This window comes from Dreissena polymorpha, chromosome 5 (genome assembly GCF_020536995.1).
Source record: "Dreissena polymorpha isolate Duluth1 chromosome 5, UMN_Dpol_1.0, whole genome shotgun sequence".
Lineage (NCBI taxonomy): Eukaryota > Metazoa > Mollusca > Bivalvia > Myida > Dreissenidae > Dreissena > Dreissena polymorpha.
Genome location: NC_068359.1, coordinates 96,396,511 through 96,412,741, shown reverse-complemented (window position 1 = coordinate 96,412,741; position 16,231 = coordinate 96,396,511). Strand labels below are relative to the sequence as shown.

Here is a 16,231-nt window from a genome sequence, read left to right as displayed (position 1 = left end):
CAGAGCATGGCTTTTTGAAAACACTGCTAAATATAGGGTGATTTTTGATAGGCTATAATAGAGTTTGGCTCTTTGAAAAAAGGCTTTATTATATAGGCTAATATTTGAAAGGGTATATTAGAGCGATGCTCAATGAATACAAGGCTGAATATAGGCTGATATTTGATAGGCTATATTAGAGCCTCGCTCTATGACAACAAGGCTAAGTATAGGCTGATATTTGATAGACTATATTTGAGACTTGCTCTATGAAACAAGGCTAAGTATAGGCTGATATTTGATAGTCTATATTTGAGCCTCGCTCTTTGAAAACAAGATTAAATATAGACTGATAATTAATAGGTCGTATTATCCTATAATGATACCTGTAAAAATATATACATTTGTATACCTCCTGGTACGGGTGGCATAAAGCAGTTGCACTGTCCGCCCGCCTGTTCGGCATTCCATTTTTTGGAGGATTTTTATGTAACCCTGACAGATATTGAGCTGATTTTTGGTATGTGTGTAGAATTACAGATGAAGTGTGAGTTTCGTTCCGGTTCATGCATTTCTGGCGAAGTTATGGGCCTTGGACTGATGAATTTTCGCTATAATAACTGTATTTCGGAGAACTGTACATTTTTAGAATAAATATTGATCAACAGCATTTGATTTGCTATTCTTGAACAGTAACAGCAACATTTGATTTGTTATTCTAGACCGGTATCAACAACATTTCGTATGTTATTCTAGACCAGTATCAACACCATTTCGTATGTTGTTCTAGACCAGTATCAATACCATTTGGTATGTTACTCTAGACCAGTTACAACGGCAGCCTTTGCTGGTAATGAGAAGGTGGTTTCGGGCAGCGATGATCGTACAGTGAAAGTCTGGGATCTGAAGAACATGCGGTCACCCATAGCAACCATCCGTACTGACTCATCTGTGAACAGGTTAGCGTCGATTGAGCCTCTTTCCACGATAGTTGGTCTTAATTTATGTGCATAAAGTGTCGTTCTAGAGTAGCCTTTACAGTCTGCACAGGCTTATAAGGGACGGCGCTTTTGGCTATTCTGGTATGATTTGTTTTAAGGTAGTATCTTCTTAGCAAAATCCAGTTAAGCCGGAAAGTGTCGTCACAGATTACCCTGTGTGGTATACACAGGCTTGGTATAACACTTTATGCACATGGATATATGTCAGTTTTCTCAGAATGAGCCTTGATTGACCACTTGGTACTTTTCAGTATATGGATTTAATTGCGCAATAACTGGAAAACAAAAAAAAAATTCAGAATCAAATTTTCGTGGATTTTTTGAGAGTCTTGCAAAACCACAAAATCAAATGTCCGAAAAATGGCCATACGTAAATACCACTTTGAAAACAAATCTTCAGTATTGTCTGGCATTTTAGTGAATAGTAAATAGCAGAATATGCATGCTTAGTCCAACAAGTTTACTTTATATAATGAAAACAACCCTTAATAATGTGAAAAAAGTTGACAACACAAATTATCACTGAGATTTTGTAGAAAATATAAAAAATGCTTTTAAGTTAATGTAAAAAAGCGCTTGGTGAGAATGGAATATATACTTAACTGTGCGCTGTGTATGAACCTAGAGGACTTCCTTGATTTTCTCCAGAGGCATTAAACGGCATCCTGTGTGCAGACAATTCATGATTTATGATCACCAAAACTGATTCCAGTATATGGCTCATATGATTGCGGTGTTTTGTATTTTAATCAGTAAGATATCCATAAGAAACTATGTCAGCAAAATTAAAAAAAATAAATAAGTGAAAAAATCAACAAACCATTACATATCTGTGTAAATGGGTTTACTACCTTTATTACTGTAAAGAATGATGCTTTCTCTCTAATATTTATTTTAACATTAATGAATTTACAGTAATTACAGTCAAAATGATGGCAGTGCATTTAAGTTACATACAGTAAAAGTCATTGAAAAATGCACACTATTGACCTGCAAATTATTTTTAAGAAACTTGTTGATTTTGGCGGGCTATAAATAGTTTATGTCTTTTACTCTTAAGAACAGAATGGATAATGTTAAACACAAAATCAGTAATAAAATAATTTTATAAAAAAAAACAACAGATTTGAAGTAAAAGCTGTACAGAGTTTTGTCGGAACATTTCAGATTGTGTGTTTCGCAGTCACAGAACATGATAGCCATCCCACACGATAACAGACACGTACGACTTTTTGACATCAATGGAAACAGAATTGGAAGACTACCGCGTAGCAGCAGAACTGTAAGACGTGACTGGGAAAGACAATTGATTCTTACATGTAACTGGTGGTAAAATGATAATCGTCATCATAATCATCACCAACAGCATCACCAACATCAACACCACACATATCGTCGTCGTTGTCATCATCATCATCAGTACTATAATGTGATGTGAAACAAAATGTATGTGATCATTTAGATATTAATCTTAAAGTCACGCCCAGCTAAGATATTTAAAGGCGTATAACAAGGATATCAGGTATAATTACTCAATAATTTATTTTACCAATTTGATGCACGTTTATTGTTACTATTTTGGTTTGTTGAATATCCATTTAGAGTGATTAATGATAACATGTACTTTATTTGAAGTTTTTGGGTAGTGAGGCTTTAGAAATAGGATAGCAGCAAATAACTACCTTTGAATTCTCATAAAAGACATGGCTCTTTTGCAGGGCCACTCAAAAATGGTGTGCAGTGTAGCCTGTGCCGAGGACAATCCGGTGTGTAACCTTTTCTCGTGCGGCTTCGACAGACAGGTCCTAGGTTGGAGCATCAATGTCCAGATCAAGGAATGAAAAGAGTCAGTCATGGATCGTTCTTAAGAAACATGAGCCTCGTTCATGGACAACTGGGCTTAATGCATGGGATAGCACTCTCCGCCTAAACTGGATTTTTGCTAAAGAGATGCTTTCTTCAAACGAAAAAATACAAACAAGTGGAAAGTGTTGTCTCTGATAAGCCTGTGCAGATTTCTCAGGCTAATCTGTAGAGCTGTAACGATTCGGTTCGATGCATCGAAAAACCGATTCAATGCCGCCGATTCGATTTCGATACCAATACGGCCAATTTCGATTCGATTCACTGCAATCCCGATTGATTCTCATTTTAAACCTTACTTTCCAAATCTGTCGTGTAAACGTTCTTGTCATTTGTAAACCGTCTCGTGATTGGTCAATAGCCAATATGTCATCCAATGAATGAATGAATAACATGCTGAGCATTACATCAACAGGTAAAATGGCTTCTTCAACCACGCCGAAAGACGCACGTCAAACTTAAAATAAAACGTATGGGAACATTTCGTGTTTCGCGAAGATTCTGATGCAAAGGCAACTTGCAAAACTAGTTTTGTTGACGTAAGTTACTCACATGGTTTGTTTACTTAACTGTGTGCATTCTGTTAAGAAGTCAACTGAAAGTTGTTTATTTACTTACATGTTGTTTTTTTTCCTTCTGTTAAACACGTGATAAATTTAGCATTCTATGTTATTTAAGAACAACTCAACAGGAAGTTTTGTTCAATAAATTTGTTACTTATAAAACAATGTTGCGTTTTTATATTTTATTTAAAAAATTAAACACTTTAAATGTACAACATAATAAGTTAATAACAAATACCAAACATATTAATTCAAGCTCTGGACAAACCAAACATGAAATAGTTTGCAAAATAAGCAGCAAATAGTTTTATTTGAATTAAATCGAAAATAATCGAATCGGACCATTTCGTATCGAAATCGAATCGAATGACGGGTGAATTGTTACAGCTCTTGGGCGAAACATGCATTAAGCCAAATGTTCCCTTAAGAAGGCTCATATTATCTGAAGAAATTAAATTGTTCTTGTTCTAAATACATTTTTATTCCATGCTTACATGGAAGAGTGTGTTTTCAATACCAAACTATGAAAGGATTTGTTTTCTGTCATTGCTTGTCACCAAATTCAAGGTAGATCTAGAAAATATTAGTTTTTTTCTCAATTTATTTTGTTAATGTTATAGGTATTTAGTTGTATAAAATGTATAAATATAAATAGGTGTTACTCAGTATTGTTGGTTGATGTTATATTGAATTGTCAATATTATGTTATAAGTTTATTTGAAAATTATTTTGCGCATGTCAGAAAAAAATGACTATATTAAATGCAAAGAATAACATTTCATGCACAAATATATTCAAGTACTGCATGATTAATACATAGAAAATACTGATTGAATATATATAGCAAGGCTTAGAACAACTAAACCACCTGTCTTAGTTCAAACTTATTTATTTAAGCTGGATTGCATTGAAAGCCTAAGGCTTATTGAAACGCTGTCGAGTATGTTTCCTGGGTATAACCAGTACACGTTGTCTTTGAAAGAGATCTAAAGAACGCCCCCACAATGGGGATCAAACACGTGAGCCTTGGCGAGTGGTTCAGGTTTCAGTGCCATAATGCCTAGCAAATAAATTTGTAGTCAATCACTATCCCATTATTGTTTGGCATTGTCCTATTTTAATCATTATGTTGATTTAAAAAAAGCCAATTCAAACAACTGCGAATACGAACTTAAGGTGTCCACATTTTTCTGCTAGGTCAACATTGTCATCTTTTGTCTGTACTAAATCTGACTGGGGTTTTGTTTAAATACTCTTTATTTGTGCAATATGAAATTGTTGCTTGTATTAGTTTCCAGTGGTGTCTCAATATAAATTGTTTGTTTTATCCATTCCATGTTTATGCCAGAAAAGTGCTGACTCATGCCAAAGATAAAGAAATAATTATTGCATCCATATTTATTGTAAATCATTGATGCTTATAAAAACAGTTATGAATTTCATTTGTGAGTATTTTCCCGTCTGGAAAATGTATGTAAGTGTATTTAATATACTTTAAAAAGATCATGAATTTAGACATGTTTAATATATGTATTTAGCTTAATGTTTTATTTGCTTTCTGTTGATCAATTTTACCTGTTTGTTGTTTATAAAACCAGAGACGTATGTTATTTACATCTCTGATAATACCTGTAATGCGTTCAATCTATGAATATATATGTGAAGTAAATCTTTGAGCATAAGTGTTTCATTTTTCATGCAATTTGCATCTAATCTTACCATAATCGAATCTCATGGATACATATGATTATTATCCAATTTTCTCCAGAAAGAAAACATTTAAAACAAATTGCTTTGCGACGATGGCATTCTATTTTGCAGAGCTGATGTCTTCTGATCGATAAATGTGCGTTAAACTGGTTTAAAATCGTGGCAGTGAATGCGAATTTGAGCCTTGTTCTGGGAATATAGGGTCAAATGCATGTGCGTAAGATGTCATCTCTGATTAGTTTGTGCAGTCCACACAGGCTAATCAGGGACGACACTTTCCGCCTAAACTTGATTTTTGTTAAGAAGAGACTTTCTTCAAACGAACAAGAGCTGTGTTTGTGAAACACAATGCCCCCTACTGCACCGCTTTGAAGAAATATATTTGACCTTGATGGATGACCTTGACCTTTCACCAATCAAAATGCGCAGCTCCATGGTATACACATGCATGCCAAGTATCCAGTTGCTATCTTTAATGATGCAAAAGTTATGACCAAGGTTGAAGTTTTTGGACAAACACACACACAATGACAGACAGACAGGCCAAAAACAATATACCCCCGATCATTCGATCCGGGGGCATACATAATTTCATAGAAGCAGAACGTGTTGTCCCTAATTAGCCTGTGCGGACTGCACATGCTTACCGTGGACTACACTTTGCGCACATGCATTTAGCCCAGTTTTCCCAGAAAGAGGTTCATTAAGTGACAACTGCTGGCGATAGCTGGTGTCCCAACATCTAAGGAAACATATTCCTTAAATGTTGGATTTTTTTTGTTTCCCAAAGATACTCAAAATTGCAATCAAATTATATGCTAGCAATTGGTAAACATAAGTTGAAGTTTTCAACACTATGTTTATCACTTGATTAAATTCAACTTTGCACAACAGCAAACAACACGTATTTTCTTGTGATTTGTATGTATTGACAAAATGATGATAGCAATAATGCTTTAATAGAATTAAAACAAAATTACTAAGCTTTTAATAATTATTGTTGCAACTATACGGATTCGAAATGGATATAATAATAGGTAATGCTTAACAAATAAATTAAAGTTAGCACCAGTAGTTTGCGTGTGCTATCTATTGAAAGGTTTTGACAAAATTTTAGTGGGCGTTGACAGAGTACATTGGAACCATTAATCAAACAAAATACTAGTTCCTTCTTTTTGTCACTGTATTTTAGTTTGGTTACTGATAGGCCAACATATGTTCGATTTCTTTGGTTTGCAAAGCATGGGTAACGCTGGTGATGACAGCTACATAATAGAGGACAACGGTGGTGGTTTGGGAACAGGAAGTGGCGACAGACGGATGTTTACTTAATACAAACTTAATCGGTGGCCAACAGCAGTTGGGCCAGACTTACCAGACATAAGGATGGTTATCAGGCATCAGGTTGAGGTTTACAAGGCAGACAGGCAGTCATTAGCTTTATTCATTATCATCATAATACAAAACACATTTGCGTCAGTATTATCAGAATAAACATCATCACCATCACATGCAGCAGCTTCAACAACAGCAACATTGTCACTGTTGCCGTATTCGTTATTGTTGCAATATCATTTGCACAAACTTATTCATCATTTGCCATCAGTAGTCTTCTGTTCTTATTAGTATTATCAATCTCAGAAAATCATCGTTAGAGAAACAACAAACATTTAAAACATTTGATATCATTTGATTTGCATCAGACAGTAAAAACCAAACTTAAAAAAATATTATTACAATTTGCACAATGAACATGTAAATATTATTGTCTTGCACATGTATCACTTACACAAGAACATGTAAATATTGATGTCTTGCCACATGTAACACTTTACTAGGTCAAGGTTGGATCTTAATCTTAAGTCGCATTGATATGCGACTGAGGACGTCAAATTGTCCTTGGTGGGGAGTGAGATAAATTGTGCGACAAAGGCCGTCAGAGGTATATAACTCAATATGATTATATATGCGACTGAGGCCGTCAATCTTTCTGTTGTCGGTCATGGGATAAATCATAAGATGCCTTATAAAGGAATCGTACAATTCATTATCAACAATCTCATCAACAAGATCACCATCAACAACACTGTCACGTGCAGAAAATTGATAGGTGGAAGGTGCCCAGTCATATATTCGAAATCGTTCCACATCAACATGCTGCATAGTTTCGAGTTCTTGTTGGATGGGTATGTATTCCTCTGCTGGAATTAAATGTTTCATTTTCTTGTCCTTGAAATGAGCACAAACGAATTCCACTCGACACTTCAGTGAGTGAGTCCGTGCAGATAGCTTGTTCACCAGCTGGCGAAGTTCTGATGGATCCAATGCATCAAAACAGACAGTCACATGATTCAATGACAGAGGAAACTGTAGGTCGATATATGCATGCAAATGCATTCTAAGCGTTTCCAGCTGGGAGAGGGTTGCTAGTGACCGTGACAATGACGATACATGCCTCATGTTTATTCCAAAAAACCTATGAGCTTGAAAAATACTCAGATTCTTGACACTCAGACCGAGCAGAATCTCCCATAGACCAGAGCTTTCGTCAGAGGCATTGAATGTACACGTATTGTTTAAATCCGTTGTTATACTTGCCCTTGTACAAAGTGACTTGCTGTATTTGAATGAAGTTATGTCACAAGTTAAACGACACCACACCCTATGATCGAGTGTAAAAAGTGTGGTGAGCAGACTGCGTAGCCAGGTGGAGGAACACGTTACATCATTCAGTATAATTTCTTTTATGGAGGTCAGTACTGGAGTATAGTCTGCACACAGTACTGGATTAGCACCGTTTAGAAGACACCATGTATGCATGTTTTTATTGTCAAACCTGTTGAAATCAAATTCATATAACCAAATAACGCTAAGTTCTTGATTGTTATGAACGATTAGTTGATTCGGTAACACTTGCACTTTTTTGCTGATTGATATCGAATTTAAGTTTTCAAACTTTGACAAATCTAGTTCTTTATAAGCTGAGCGGATTGAAATACATTTTATATTCTTATAATAAGTAATAGAGTGTGGTTGTAAAGTTACTTCTTCTCCGAGTTCAATTGATTCTATGTGTTCACAATGTGACAAGTCAAGCGCTTCACATTTACAACCCTTATCCATTGTTAGATATTTCAAATTCTTCAAGCTCCCAAGTGCATTTGGTAGCACGGTTATATCACCCTCGAGCTTCAACCGTTCCAGTTTGTGACACGCTGATAAGTCGAATTTCAAACCAGATTGATAGGAAACATGTAAAGATCGAGTCCGTGGAGTGTTCAGTGCAAAGATGTTTATCAAATCTTCATCATCATCATACAAAATGTGACTGAGATGTAGGTCTATTGGAGTGTTCTTGTTTGCTACAGCCTCCCTATAACCTGAGAGGATGACGCTTTGGAAAACATCGTGATCAAACCCATCTTCGACCAGATTCATCAGTGCAGATAGTTTATTAGCTGCCAAGATGTTGAAGCCACAAAGGAATATGAGAACTTGAGAAATATCCAGATAAGAATCCCTATTACTTTTGAGATATTCGCAAATAACGTTATCAATCACGTCTGTATTGTTGGAGATGTGAAGAGCAGCAAAGAACTCTTGAACAGTCTTGTGGACAAACGAGCTTGTATTATCATAACATTTTTTACTTTTTCTTTTGGATATTAATCCTGAATGTAGTGCGAACTGCTTTGTACTTTCAGACAAATGAGCCGAAAGATTAATGTCGCTGAACACTAGTGATGTTTCTTTTTCATTTGAAAACAAAAATGAAAACGCAGCTTTGGCTATAACATCTATATGTTCCATGTTTGGTTTAACATACTTCGTGCGAGAAAAGCAGTTTACTGGTGATGGGTAGTATTGATCGAAAAAACCAATTTGTGGGTTAGCTTTTTTACATAAGTTTTCAAGCAAGGTGGTAAACAATTCACACCTTGACGATCCGGTAAGACTCTCAGCCATATCATCTACCCATGTACATAGGACAAGCGTGTGTAGCATAGGCGAAGATGATATCAAATCAAGATCACGACTCCATAGAAATTCCTGAAACTGCTCCACAGTTTCGTTAAGATCCTTTGCTTCATCGAGAAGATGTCGTAGTATCCTTTTAGTGAATCCATAGGAATCGATTATTCCGTAGACTTCCAACAATATGTCTATTTGAGAATTCTTGATACGTTCGTCCGCGAGTTTCCATGGTCTAGAAGTTGTGAGCACAATGCAATGATCTTTAGGAATACCGTCCATAGATGGCAGAGCTTCTTTACCAGACCACTCATCCAGACCGTCTTGAACAACAAGATACATCACATTTCTCATTATTTTTAAGACTAGATAATACGCGCTCTCCCATTCGTCTTCCGCGTAGATTTTGTAGATGAGCTGCGTTCGTATCATATGTGTTAAATGTGTCTGTTCTCTCGAATCGCGCAACGAGATGAAGAAAAGAAACTTGAATTTATGAAGGGTATCAACATCAACAAACGCCGTTTGTTCCTTTGTAGATTCATTCAAGGACTCATGCATGTTACACCAATCGTCAAGTAACTTGGCAGCAAAACTTGTCTTGCCGCTTCCCGGCTCGCCTTGTAAATATGTACGTCTACATAAATGATCACCTCTATAAAAGCAATCTTTGTATGTTAATATTTTTTCCTGTTGTGTGCGTCTACCATCATTCTCTATCTTCATCCTGCGTATTTTTGGAGTGGCATAGACGTCTTGTATGTGCTTATTGAGACTAGGATCCAAAGTAGACAGAGGCACGTAGCAAACAGTATCACGGTAATGGTTCACCAATCGCTTGAGAAGATCTGAAATAGCAATACTTCTTCATTAAAACAAATTACCTGCGTGTTTCTCTGCAAAAACCAGATGCACATTTATAGAAAAACATGGCGTCAAAGGAGCATGCCGGTGAATACTAAGATATTGTGTTTTCAAAGATTATATTTCATTACATTACAACATTACAACGGTTGAATAAATTTGTCTCCTTTTATAAATGTGCACAAAAAAGTAGTAGAAAAGTAGTTTTTAAATTTGTAAAAAATACTTTTTTTACATTTCACATGAAATACCGCTCTGAGCATGATCCCTACCGATTAAGTGTAGTGTATATAAGACACTTCTAAAATGTAGTACGCATTGATTTCTGTTATCAAGTTCAAAGCCAATAGAAAGCGTTTATCGAAAATGTATTCTGCAGTTTGTATTTCTTATTGAAAACGATCTTACCGCATACAAATGTAACCAGATAAATATATTCGTGAATATATGCATTATTCGAATACGTGTAATTTTTCGCGGATATGCAGATACACATAGCCGTAAAAAGCACTTTCACTGGTTTTATGCATTCTGTCCTGAGAGTATATCGTGATGGTAATCATTAAAGAAGATCAACTTAATGAAAAGGCTATTCCATGGTATTTTTAAATACATGTACTGACAGACAGAATGAAGGACAGACTGGCCATCTGACAGACGGATCCACTGTGAATCCAAGAAAACCCACCTCTTCTTATATGAGGATGGCTTATAAACTTGGTAGTTCATAATTAGTGTAGTGTGCACATATGTTATAACGAAATATTGTATATATATACATATATATAATATATATTGTTCAATAAAACTTGTTCACAAACCTGTTACACCACGCTCGTATTCGTCTAGCTCCCTCTCAATCGCTGCTTGATTTATGCGGTTGATGCTTTCCTGGGTCTTGTTTTCAATGCTTTGTTCGCCAGCCTGTGTCTTGTTTTCAATGCATTGTTGTCCAGCCTGTGTCTTGTTTTCAATGCTTTGCTCTCCAGCCTGTGTCTTGTTTTCAATGCTTTGTTCTCCAGCATGTGTCTTGTGTGCAATGCTCTGTTCCCCAGCCTGTGCTTTGTTTTCAATGCTTTGTTCTCCAGCCTGTGTCTTGTTTTCAATTATTTGTTCTCCAGCCTGCGTCTTGTTTTCAATGCTCTGTTCCCCCGCCTGTGTCTTTTTTTCAATGCGTTGTTCTCCAGCCTGTGCTTTGTTTGTAATGCTTTGTTCTCCAGCCTGTGTCTTGTTTTCAATGCTTTGCTCTCCAGCCTGTGTCTTGTTTTCAATGCTTTGTTCTCCAGCCTGTGTCTTGTTTTCAATGCGTTGTTCTCCAGCCTGTGTCTTGTTTTCAATGCTTTGTTCTCCACACTGTGTCTTGTTTTCAATGCGTTGTTCTCCAGCCTCTGTCTTGTTTTCAAGGCGTAGTTCACCGGAATGTGTCTTTTTTTCAATTCGTTGTTCACTAGTTTGTGTTTTGTTTTCAAGGCATTCTTTCCCAGCCTGTATTTTAGCTTCTAAGGTATTCAGTCCTTTTTTCAGGGTTCTTTCAGCCTCTTCGGAAAAACGTTCTCCGGCCTCTTTTGCATGTGTGAGGGTCTGATTTGCTTCTTTCAACATCTTGCCCAAATCAACAAGTGAAAGACGATCATTCTGCAACTACAAACATTATTTACATTTGTAGATTATTATCGATACAGATTGTCCTTATTATATTATCTGTGTCTGCATATTATACAACAGATCAAGTAGAGCCAATTTTGCAAGGCAGTAAAAAATATATAAAATTATCAAATTGACATTTGTTTAATTCATATATGCGTCTGTTTTTAATAAAGCCTTAATGGATTGTACTTATTATTTACTGTCATTTAAGAATGCGATTTCAGTATCTCCTTTTAATAATGTGACTTAAGTATCTCCGGTCAAAAAGAGTGGGTATTTCAAAGGTGCAAATGTGCGTGATAAAGTTGATATGTGACGACAGTAGTGATATGCCCTGTATGTCCAGTTTATTGGTGCTAGTTCAATCCACGATTTTGATGTTATTTCCTAAAACAGTTTTTAGATTTTCATTTAAAATGATTTCAAGCGCAATTTTCTAGTCACATAACCAAGCATAGGTGCAGTAAATAATAGCTATAGACCAATTTACATAAACTGTACGATATAATTATATTTTCAAATAAGACATTCCTCTTGTCTGTTATCAAATTATTATGTTTTCTGTCCACTTAAAGCGTTTGCTAATTGCATACTGTTCCTAAAATGTTTCAGTATCAGGATGAATACAAATATCTATTCTTACATGACACAGGTTTACAATTCGCTTAAAAATATCATTGTACAAATATTTCTCTGGACTATTGCTTACATCATCCTTCCCTAAAATACATTGTATACGCCTTTATATAGAGACAAACAACACAAACACAATAATATTTACATCACTGAGTTTTATGCGCGCTTCTGTCGCTGAGGTATCATGCAATAAGCGGACTGGATCCGCTAGTAGGGTGGTCAGTGTCAGAAAGAAGTACTGCAGATCAGCATCTGTAACCTTGCAGTCGGCAGTATGGCGTACATCTCGGCCTATTTGTCGGACCTAGAGAGAGAACGGATTGCTGTGACATTAAATACCAAGAGAAGCAGCATTGAGGTAAACCTACACACACATGCACTCTCAGCGTCAAAGTTATTACACGTGATTTAAAAAATGCTTAAATATGCACAGACTATTTTAAATAAGACTTGCATATTTGATACAATGAGAAATAATTGCATGACATACATCGCGTCACAAAACATAGTATTATGATGATTCAGTTAACAAACTAAACTTTGAAACAAGGGCTGTTTGTAAAACATGCATGCCCCCCATAAGGGCTGTCAGTTGTAGTGGCAGCCATTGTGTGAATACGTTTTTTGTCACTGTGACCTTGACCTTTGACCTAATGTAAGTTATCATCCAGAAACCATTGTACTATTTCGAGTCACTGTGACCTTGACCTAGTGACCTGAAAATCAATAGGGGTCATCTGCCAGTCATGATCAAGGGGGGAGTGAGAGGGTGGTATAATGTGGGGTGTGGTAATTTATTAGATGTTTAAAAAAAAAATTGGGGGGGGTGGGGGGAGGGGGTAAGGGGGAATTAAGAGGGGGGTATAATGTGGGGTGTGGCAATTTATTACTGTTTAAAAAAAAATTGGGGGGGTGGGGGGTAGGGGGGTGAGAGGGGGGTATAATGTGGGGTGTGGTAATTTATTAGATGATGTTTAAAAAAAAAAATGAGGAGGTGAGGTTGGGGGGGAGGGATTCTGGTAAGGGCGTGGGGTATTGTTTGGGTGGAATCCATTGTGGTATTCAGGTAAGTGTTGTTTTGTCAAAGTAATAATAAAATGTGATCATAAAAAATAACAAATGATCTGACACTGACATGAACAAATATCCTCTACATGTGTACATGTATTTATTAAACATGAAATTTAAACTTATTGCATTTGTTTCCCCTGTATATAAGAAAGATATAATAGTGTATTACCTCCCCTGTCCTGCTTGTATTTATATTAATCAACAAAATTAAACATTAACACAATATTTAATATACAAAATATACAAAAAATCTCATATTCTGATAATATTTTAACTGATCCACTTTATTTTACTCAAAGAATGATGTTTCATTGGACTGATAATTATGGATTTAGTATTACAGACCAGTTGCTTCAGTTATATTGTTCAGAGTGTGCCCTGTTTGCCACGTATGCGTTCTTGAGTTATCATCCAAAATCCATTTTACTATTTTGGGTCACTGTGACCGTGACCTTTGACCTAGTGACCTCAAAATCAATAGGGGTCATCTGCGAGTCATGATCAATGTACCTATGAAGTTTCATGATCCTAGGCCCAAGCGTTCTTGAGTTATCATCCTGAAACCACCTGGTGGACGGACCCACAGACCGACATACCGACAGACCAACCGACATGAGCAAAGCAATATACCCCCTCTTCTTCGAAGAGGGGCATAAACAATAATCACATATTCAGCCCATTAGACTGGTATATTTTAAGAATACCTTTTCTAGCGGGCATTGCTTATCAGGTGGTGGCGGTGATAGACATGCGGCGGAGAGGCATGTCTGGAAATGCGTGCAGTTCAACACAATGCTAACCACACCATTGAAGTCAGATTCTTGCACAGATGATACGCTGCTATATCCGTCCCGTGGGAGGTAGCATTTACCGATTTCCCACGGATCCATCGCCCATAATTCAGCTTTAGTGTTTGCCCAACTAGGACCTTTAAATCTGTGTAACAATGTGATATTTTGTTTTACTTTATCACATGTATGGCATGACTTTGGTTGTTGTGAATTGTGGAAAGAACATTTATTTTGTTTCCTCTTTTTACACACATCCTGAGTTGGACACGGTATAAGGTTTTGAATAAAGCAATGTCCACAACTTCTACCAACTATTGTTTGGACGTTTAATAATTCCGTCACAACAAAGTCAGTCAATCCATCCTTTGTCAAATTGAGGGCAATGCATGCTTTGAACCAGTTATTGGTCTGCTTATCGGTGAAGATGTTGGTGTCGGCAGCCATCCCCAGGAGACTAAATGAACCATTCAGTAGAGAGTTAGTTTGTGGACAACCGAGGAGTAGATGGTATTATGGCACGTCGTAAATGTTCTTGTCTGTGAGCATCCTCTGATCATGTTATCTTGGTTGCTTTATTTGTCCTATAATTAAATAAGTATATTTATAAAAACTTAGATCGTATGTTCAAAGAATCAAACCAACTGAAATGTAAGGCATATCATTCTTAATTTTCTTAACTAGATAAATAACTAAAGTTTAGTTAATAAACAATAATTTCCAATACTAGAGGTGGTGGGGAAATCAGAGGAAATTGATGTAACAATCCTGAATAAAAAAACACGAGGAACAGAAGGCTTGAAGGCCCCTGGTGGAGTCCGGGATGAAGCCTTGGTCAGGTGCAAGTCAGGAGTTCCCTCAAGCTCCTTGATAGAAGCACTTTAGACGGCCCAGGAATGCACTTTAATTTTTTCATATTGAAAAATTATATTTTTTCAATTTTCTGTCTATCAATTATCCTCTTTTAATATGCCCATTGCTGAAAACAACAACCACGAAACTTAATACATACTATCATCCAATCAAATAGCTTTTTGCCATTATTGTTCAGCTTGGCTGAATACGGGCATATCAGTCCATAAATTAAGACCCTAGTCTGATTTCAGTAATAAGTAACACAAGCTGATTGTTATTTACTGTTTTCCTAAAGGATCGGATTTTATGTCCTTAATTTATGCCCAGAAAGTCTTTAAATAGAATTGATTTTAAAATTGCCTCGAAACCAGACGACAAGGACCGACAAAGGAGTTTATTTTCAGTTATCTGTTAAACAGCTGTTTAACTTGCCCCAATAGTACTCGCAGCTATCTATATGACTAAGCGTTTGTGTTTTAGAGAAGCAAATTTCAAAGATTCTCAAGACTTAAAATAAACAAGAGGGCCAAGATGTTCGCTCAACTGAGAGGAGTCGGTTCATTCAATCTTTACCAAATGTCAAACTTGACCTAGATATTGTCCAGACAAACATCCTGGTCAAGTTTAATCATTATTTCATCTGCAACTCATGATCAATGTACCTATGCAGTTTCATGATCCTAGGCATAAGCATTCTTGAGTTATCATCTGGAAACCATATTTCTAAGTTGAGTCACCGTGACCTCGACAGCCATTGTGTGCATACGTTTTTTGGAACTTTGACCTTGACCTTTGACCTAGTGACCTGATAATCAATAGGGGTCATCTGCGAGTCATGATCAAAATATCTATGAAGTTTCATGAACCTAGGCATAAGCGTTCTTGAGTTATCATCCGGAAATCATTTTACTATTTCAGGTCACCGTAACCTTGACCTTTGCCCTAGTGGCCTGAAAATTATTAGGGGTCATCTTCGAGTCATGATCAATGTATCTATGAAGTTTTATGATCCTAGGCATAAGCGTTCTTGAGTTATCATCCGGAAACCATTTTACTGCTTTGGGTCACCTTGACCTTGACCTTTGACCTAGTGACCTGAAAATCAATAGCTGCAAGTCATAATCAATGAATCTATGAAGTTTCATGATCCTAGGCATAAGTGTTCTTGAGTTACATGTATCATCCGGAAACCATTTTAATATTTCGGGTCATCATGACATTGACCTTTGACCTAGTGACCTGAAAATCAATAGGGGTCATCTGCGAGTCATGATCAATGTAC

At 36.5% G+C, this 16,231-nt stretch overlaps 2 protein-coding genes across 40 annotated transcripts in view; one reads left to right on the top strand and one right to left on the bottom strand.

Annotated features, from left to right (window-relative positions):
* Nucleotides 1–5,047, top strand: part of LOC127881551 (WD repeat-containing protein 37-like) — a 364,483-nt gene extending 359,436 nt beyond the window's left edge. Inside the window, exons 9-11 of one of the 3 annotated variants that reach the window (XM_052429535.1) lie at nucleotides 804–938; nucleotides 2,148–2,262; nucleotides 2,699–5,043. In XM_052429535.1, the coding sequence (XP_052285495.1) occupies nucleotides 804–938; nucleotides 2,148–2,262; nucleotides 2,699–2,821 (373 nt within the window). In that variant the 3' untranslated portion in view covers nucleotides 2,822–5,043. Of the gene's footprint in view, nucleotides 1–803; nucleotides 939–2,147; nucleotides 2,263–2,698 lie in introns of all 3 variants that reach the window. The other 2 variants (XM_052429538.1, XM_052429537.1) reach the window with 2 other exon arrangements.
* LOC127881542 (uncharacterized) overlaps nucleotides 1–16,231 on the bottom strand; it is a 533,182-nt gene that overhangs the window by 328,660 nt on the left and 188,291 nt on the right. For 9 of the 37 annotated variants that reach the window (XM_052429479.1, XM_052429478.1, XM_052429476.1 and 6 more), the window contains 3 exons: nucleotides 14,011–14,678; nucleotides 12,381–12,539; nucleotides 10,774–11,593 (listed from right to left, as the gene is read on the bottom strand). The exons of 4 other annotated variants lie outside the window; for them this stretch is intronic. In XM_052429479.1, the coding sequence (XP_052285439.1) occupies nucleotides 10,774–11,593; nucleotides 12,381–12,539; nucleotides 14,011–14,541 (1,510 nt within the window). In that variant the 5' untranslated portion in view covers nucleotides 14,542–14,678. Of the gene's footprint in view, nucleotides 1–7,226; nucleotides 7,490–9,053; nucleotides 9,937–10,773; nucleotides 11,594–12,380; nucleotides 12,540–14,010; nucleotides 14,679–16,231 lie in introns of all 37 variants that reach the window. 24 more of the 37 variants (XM_052429518.1, XM_052429498.1, XM_052429499.1 and 21 more) reach the window with 11 other exon arrangements.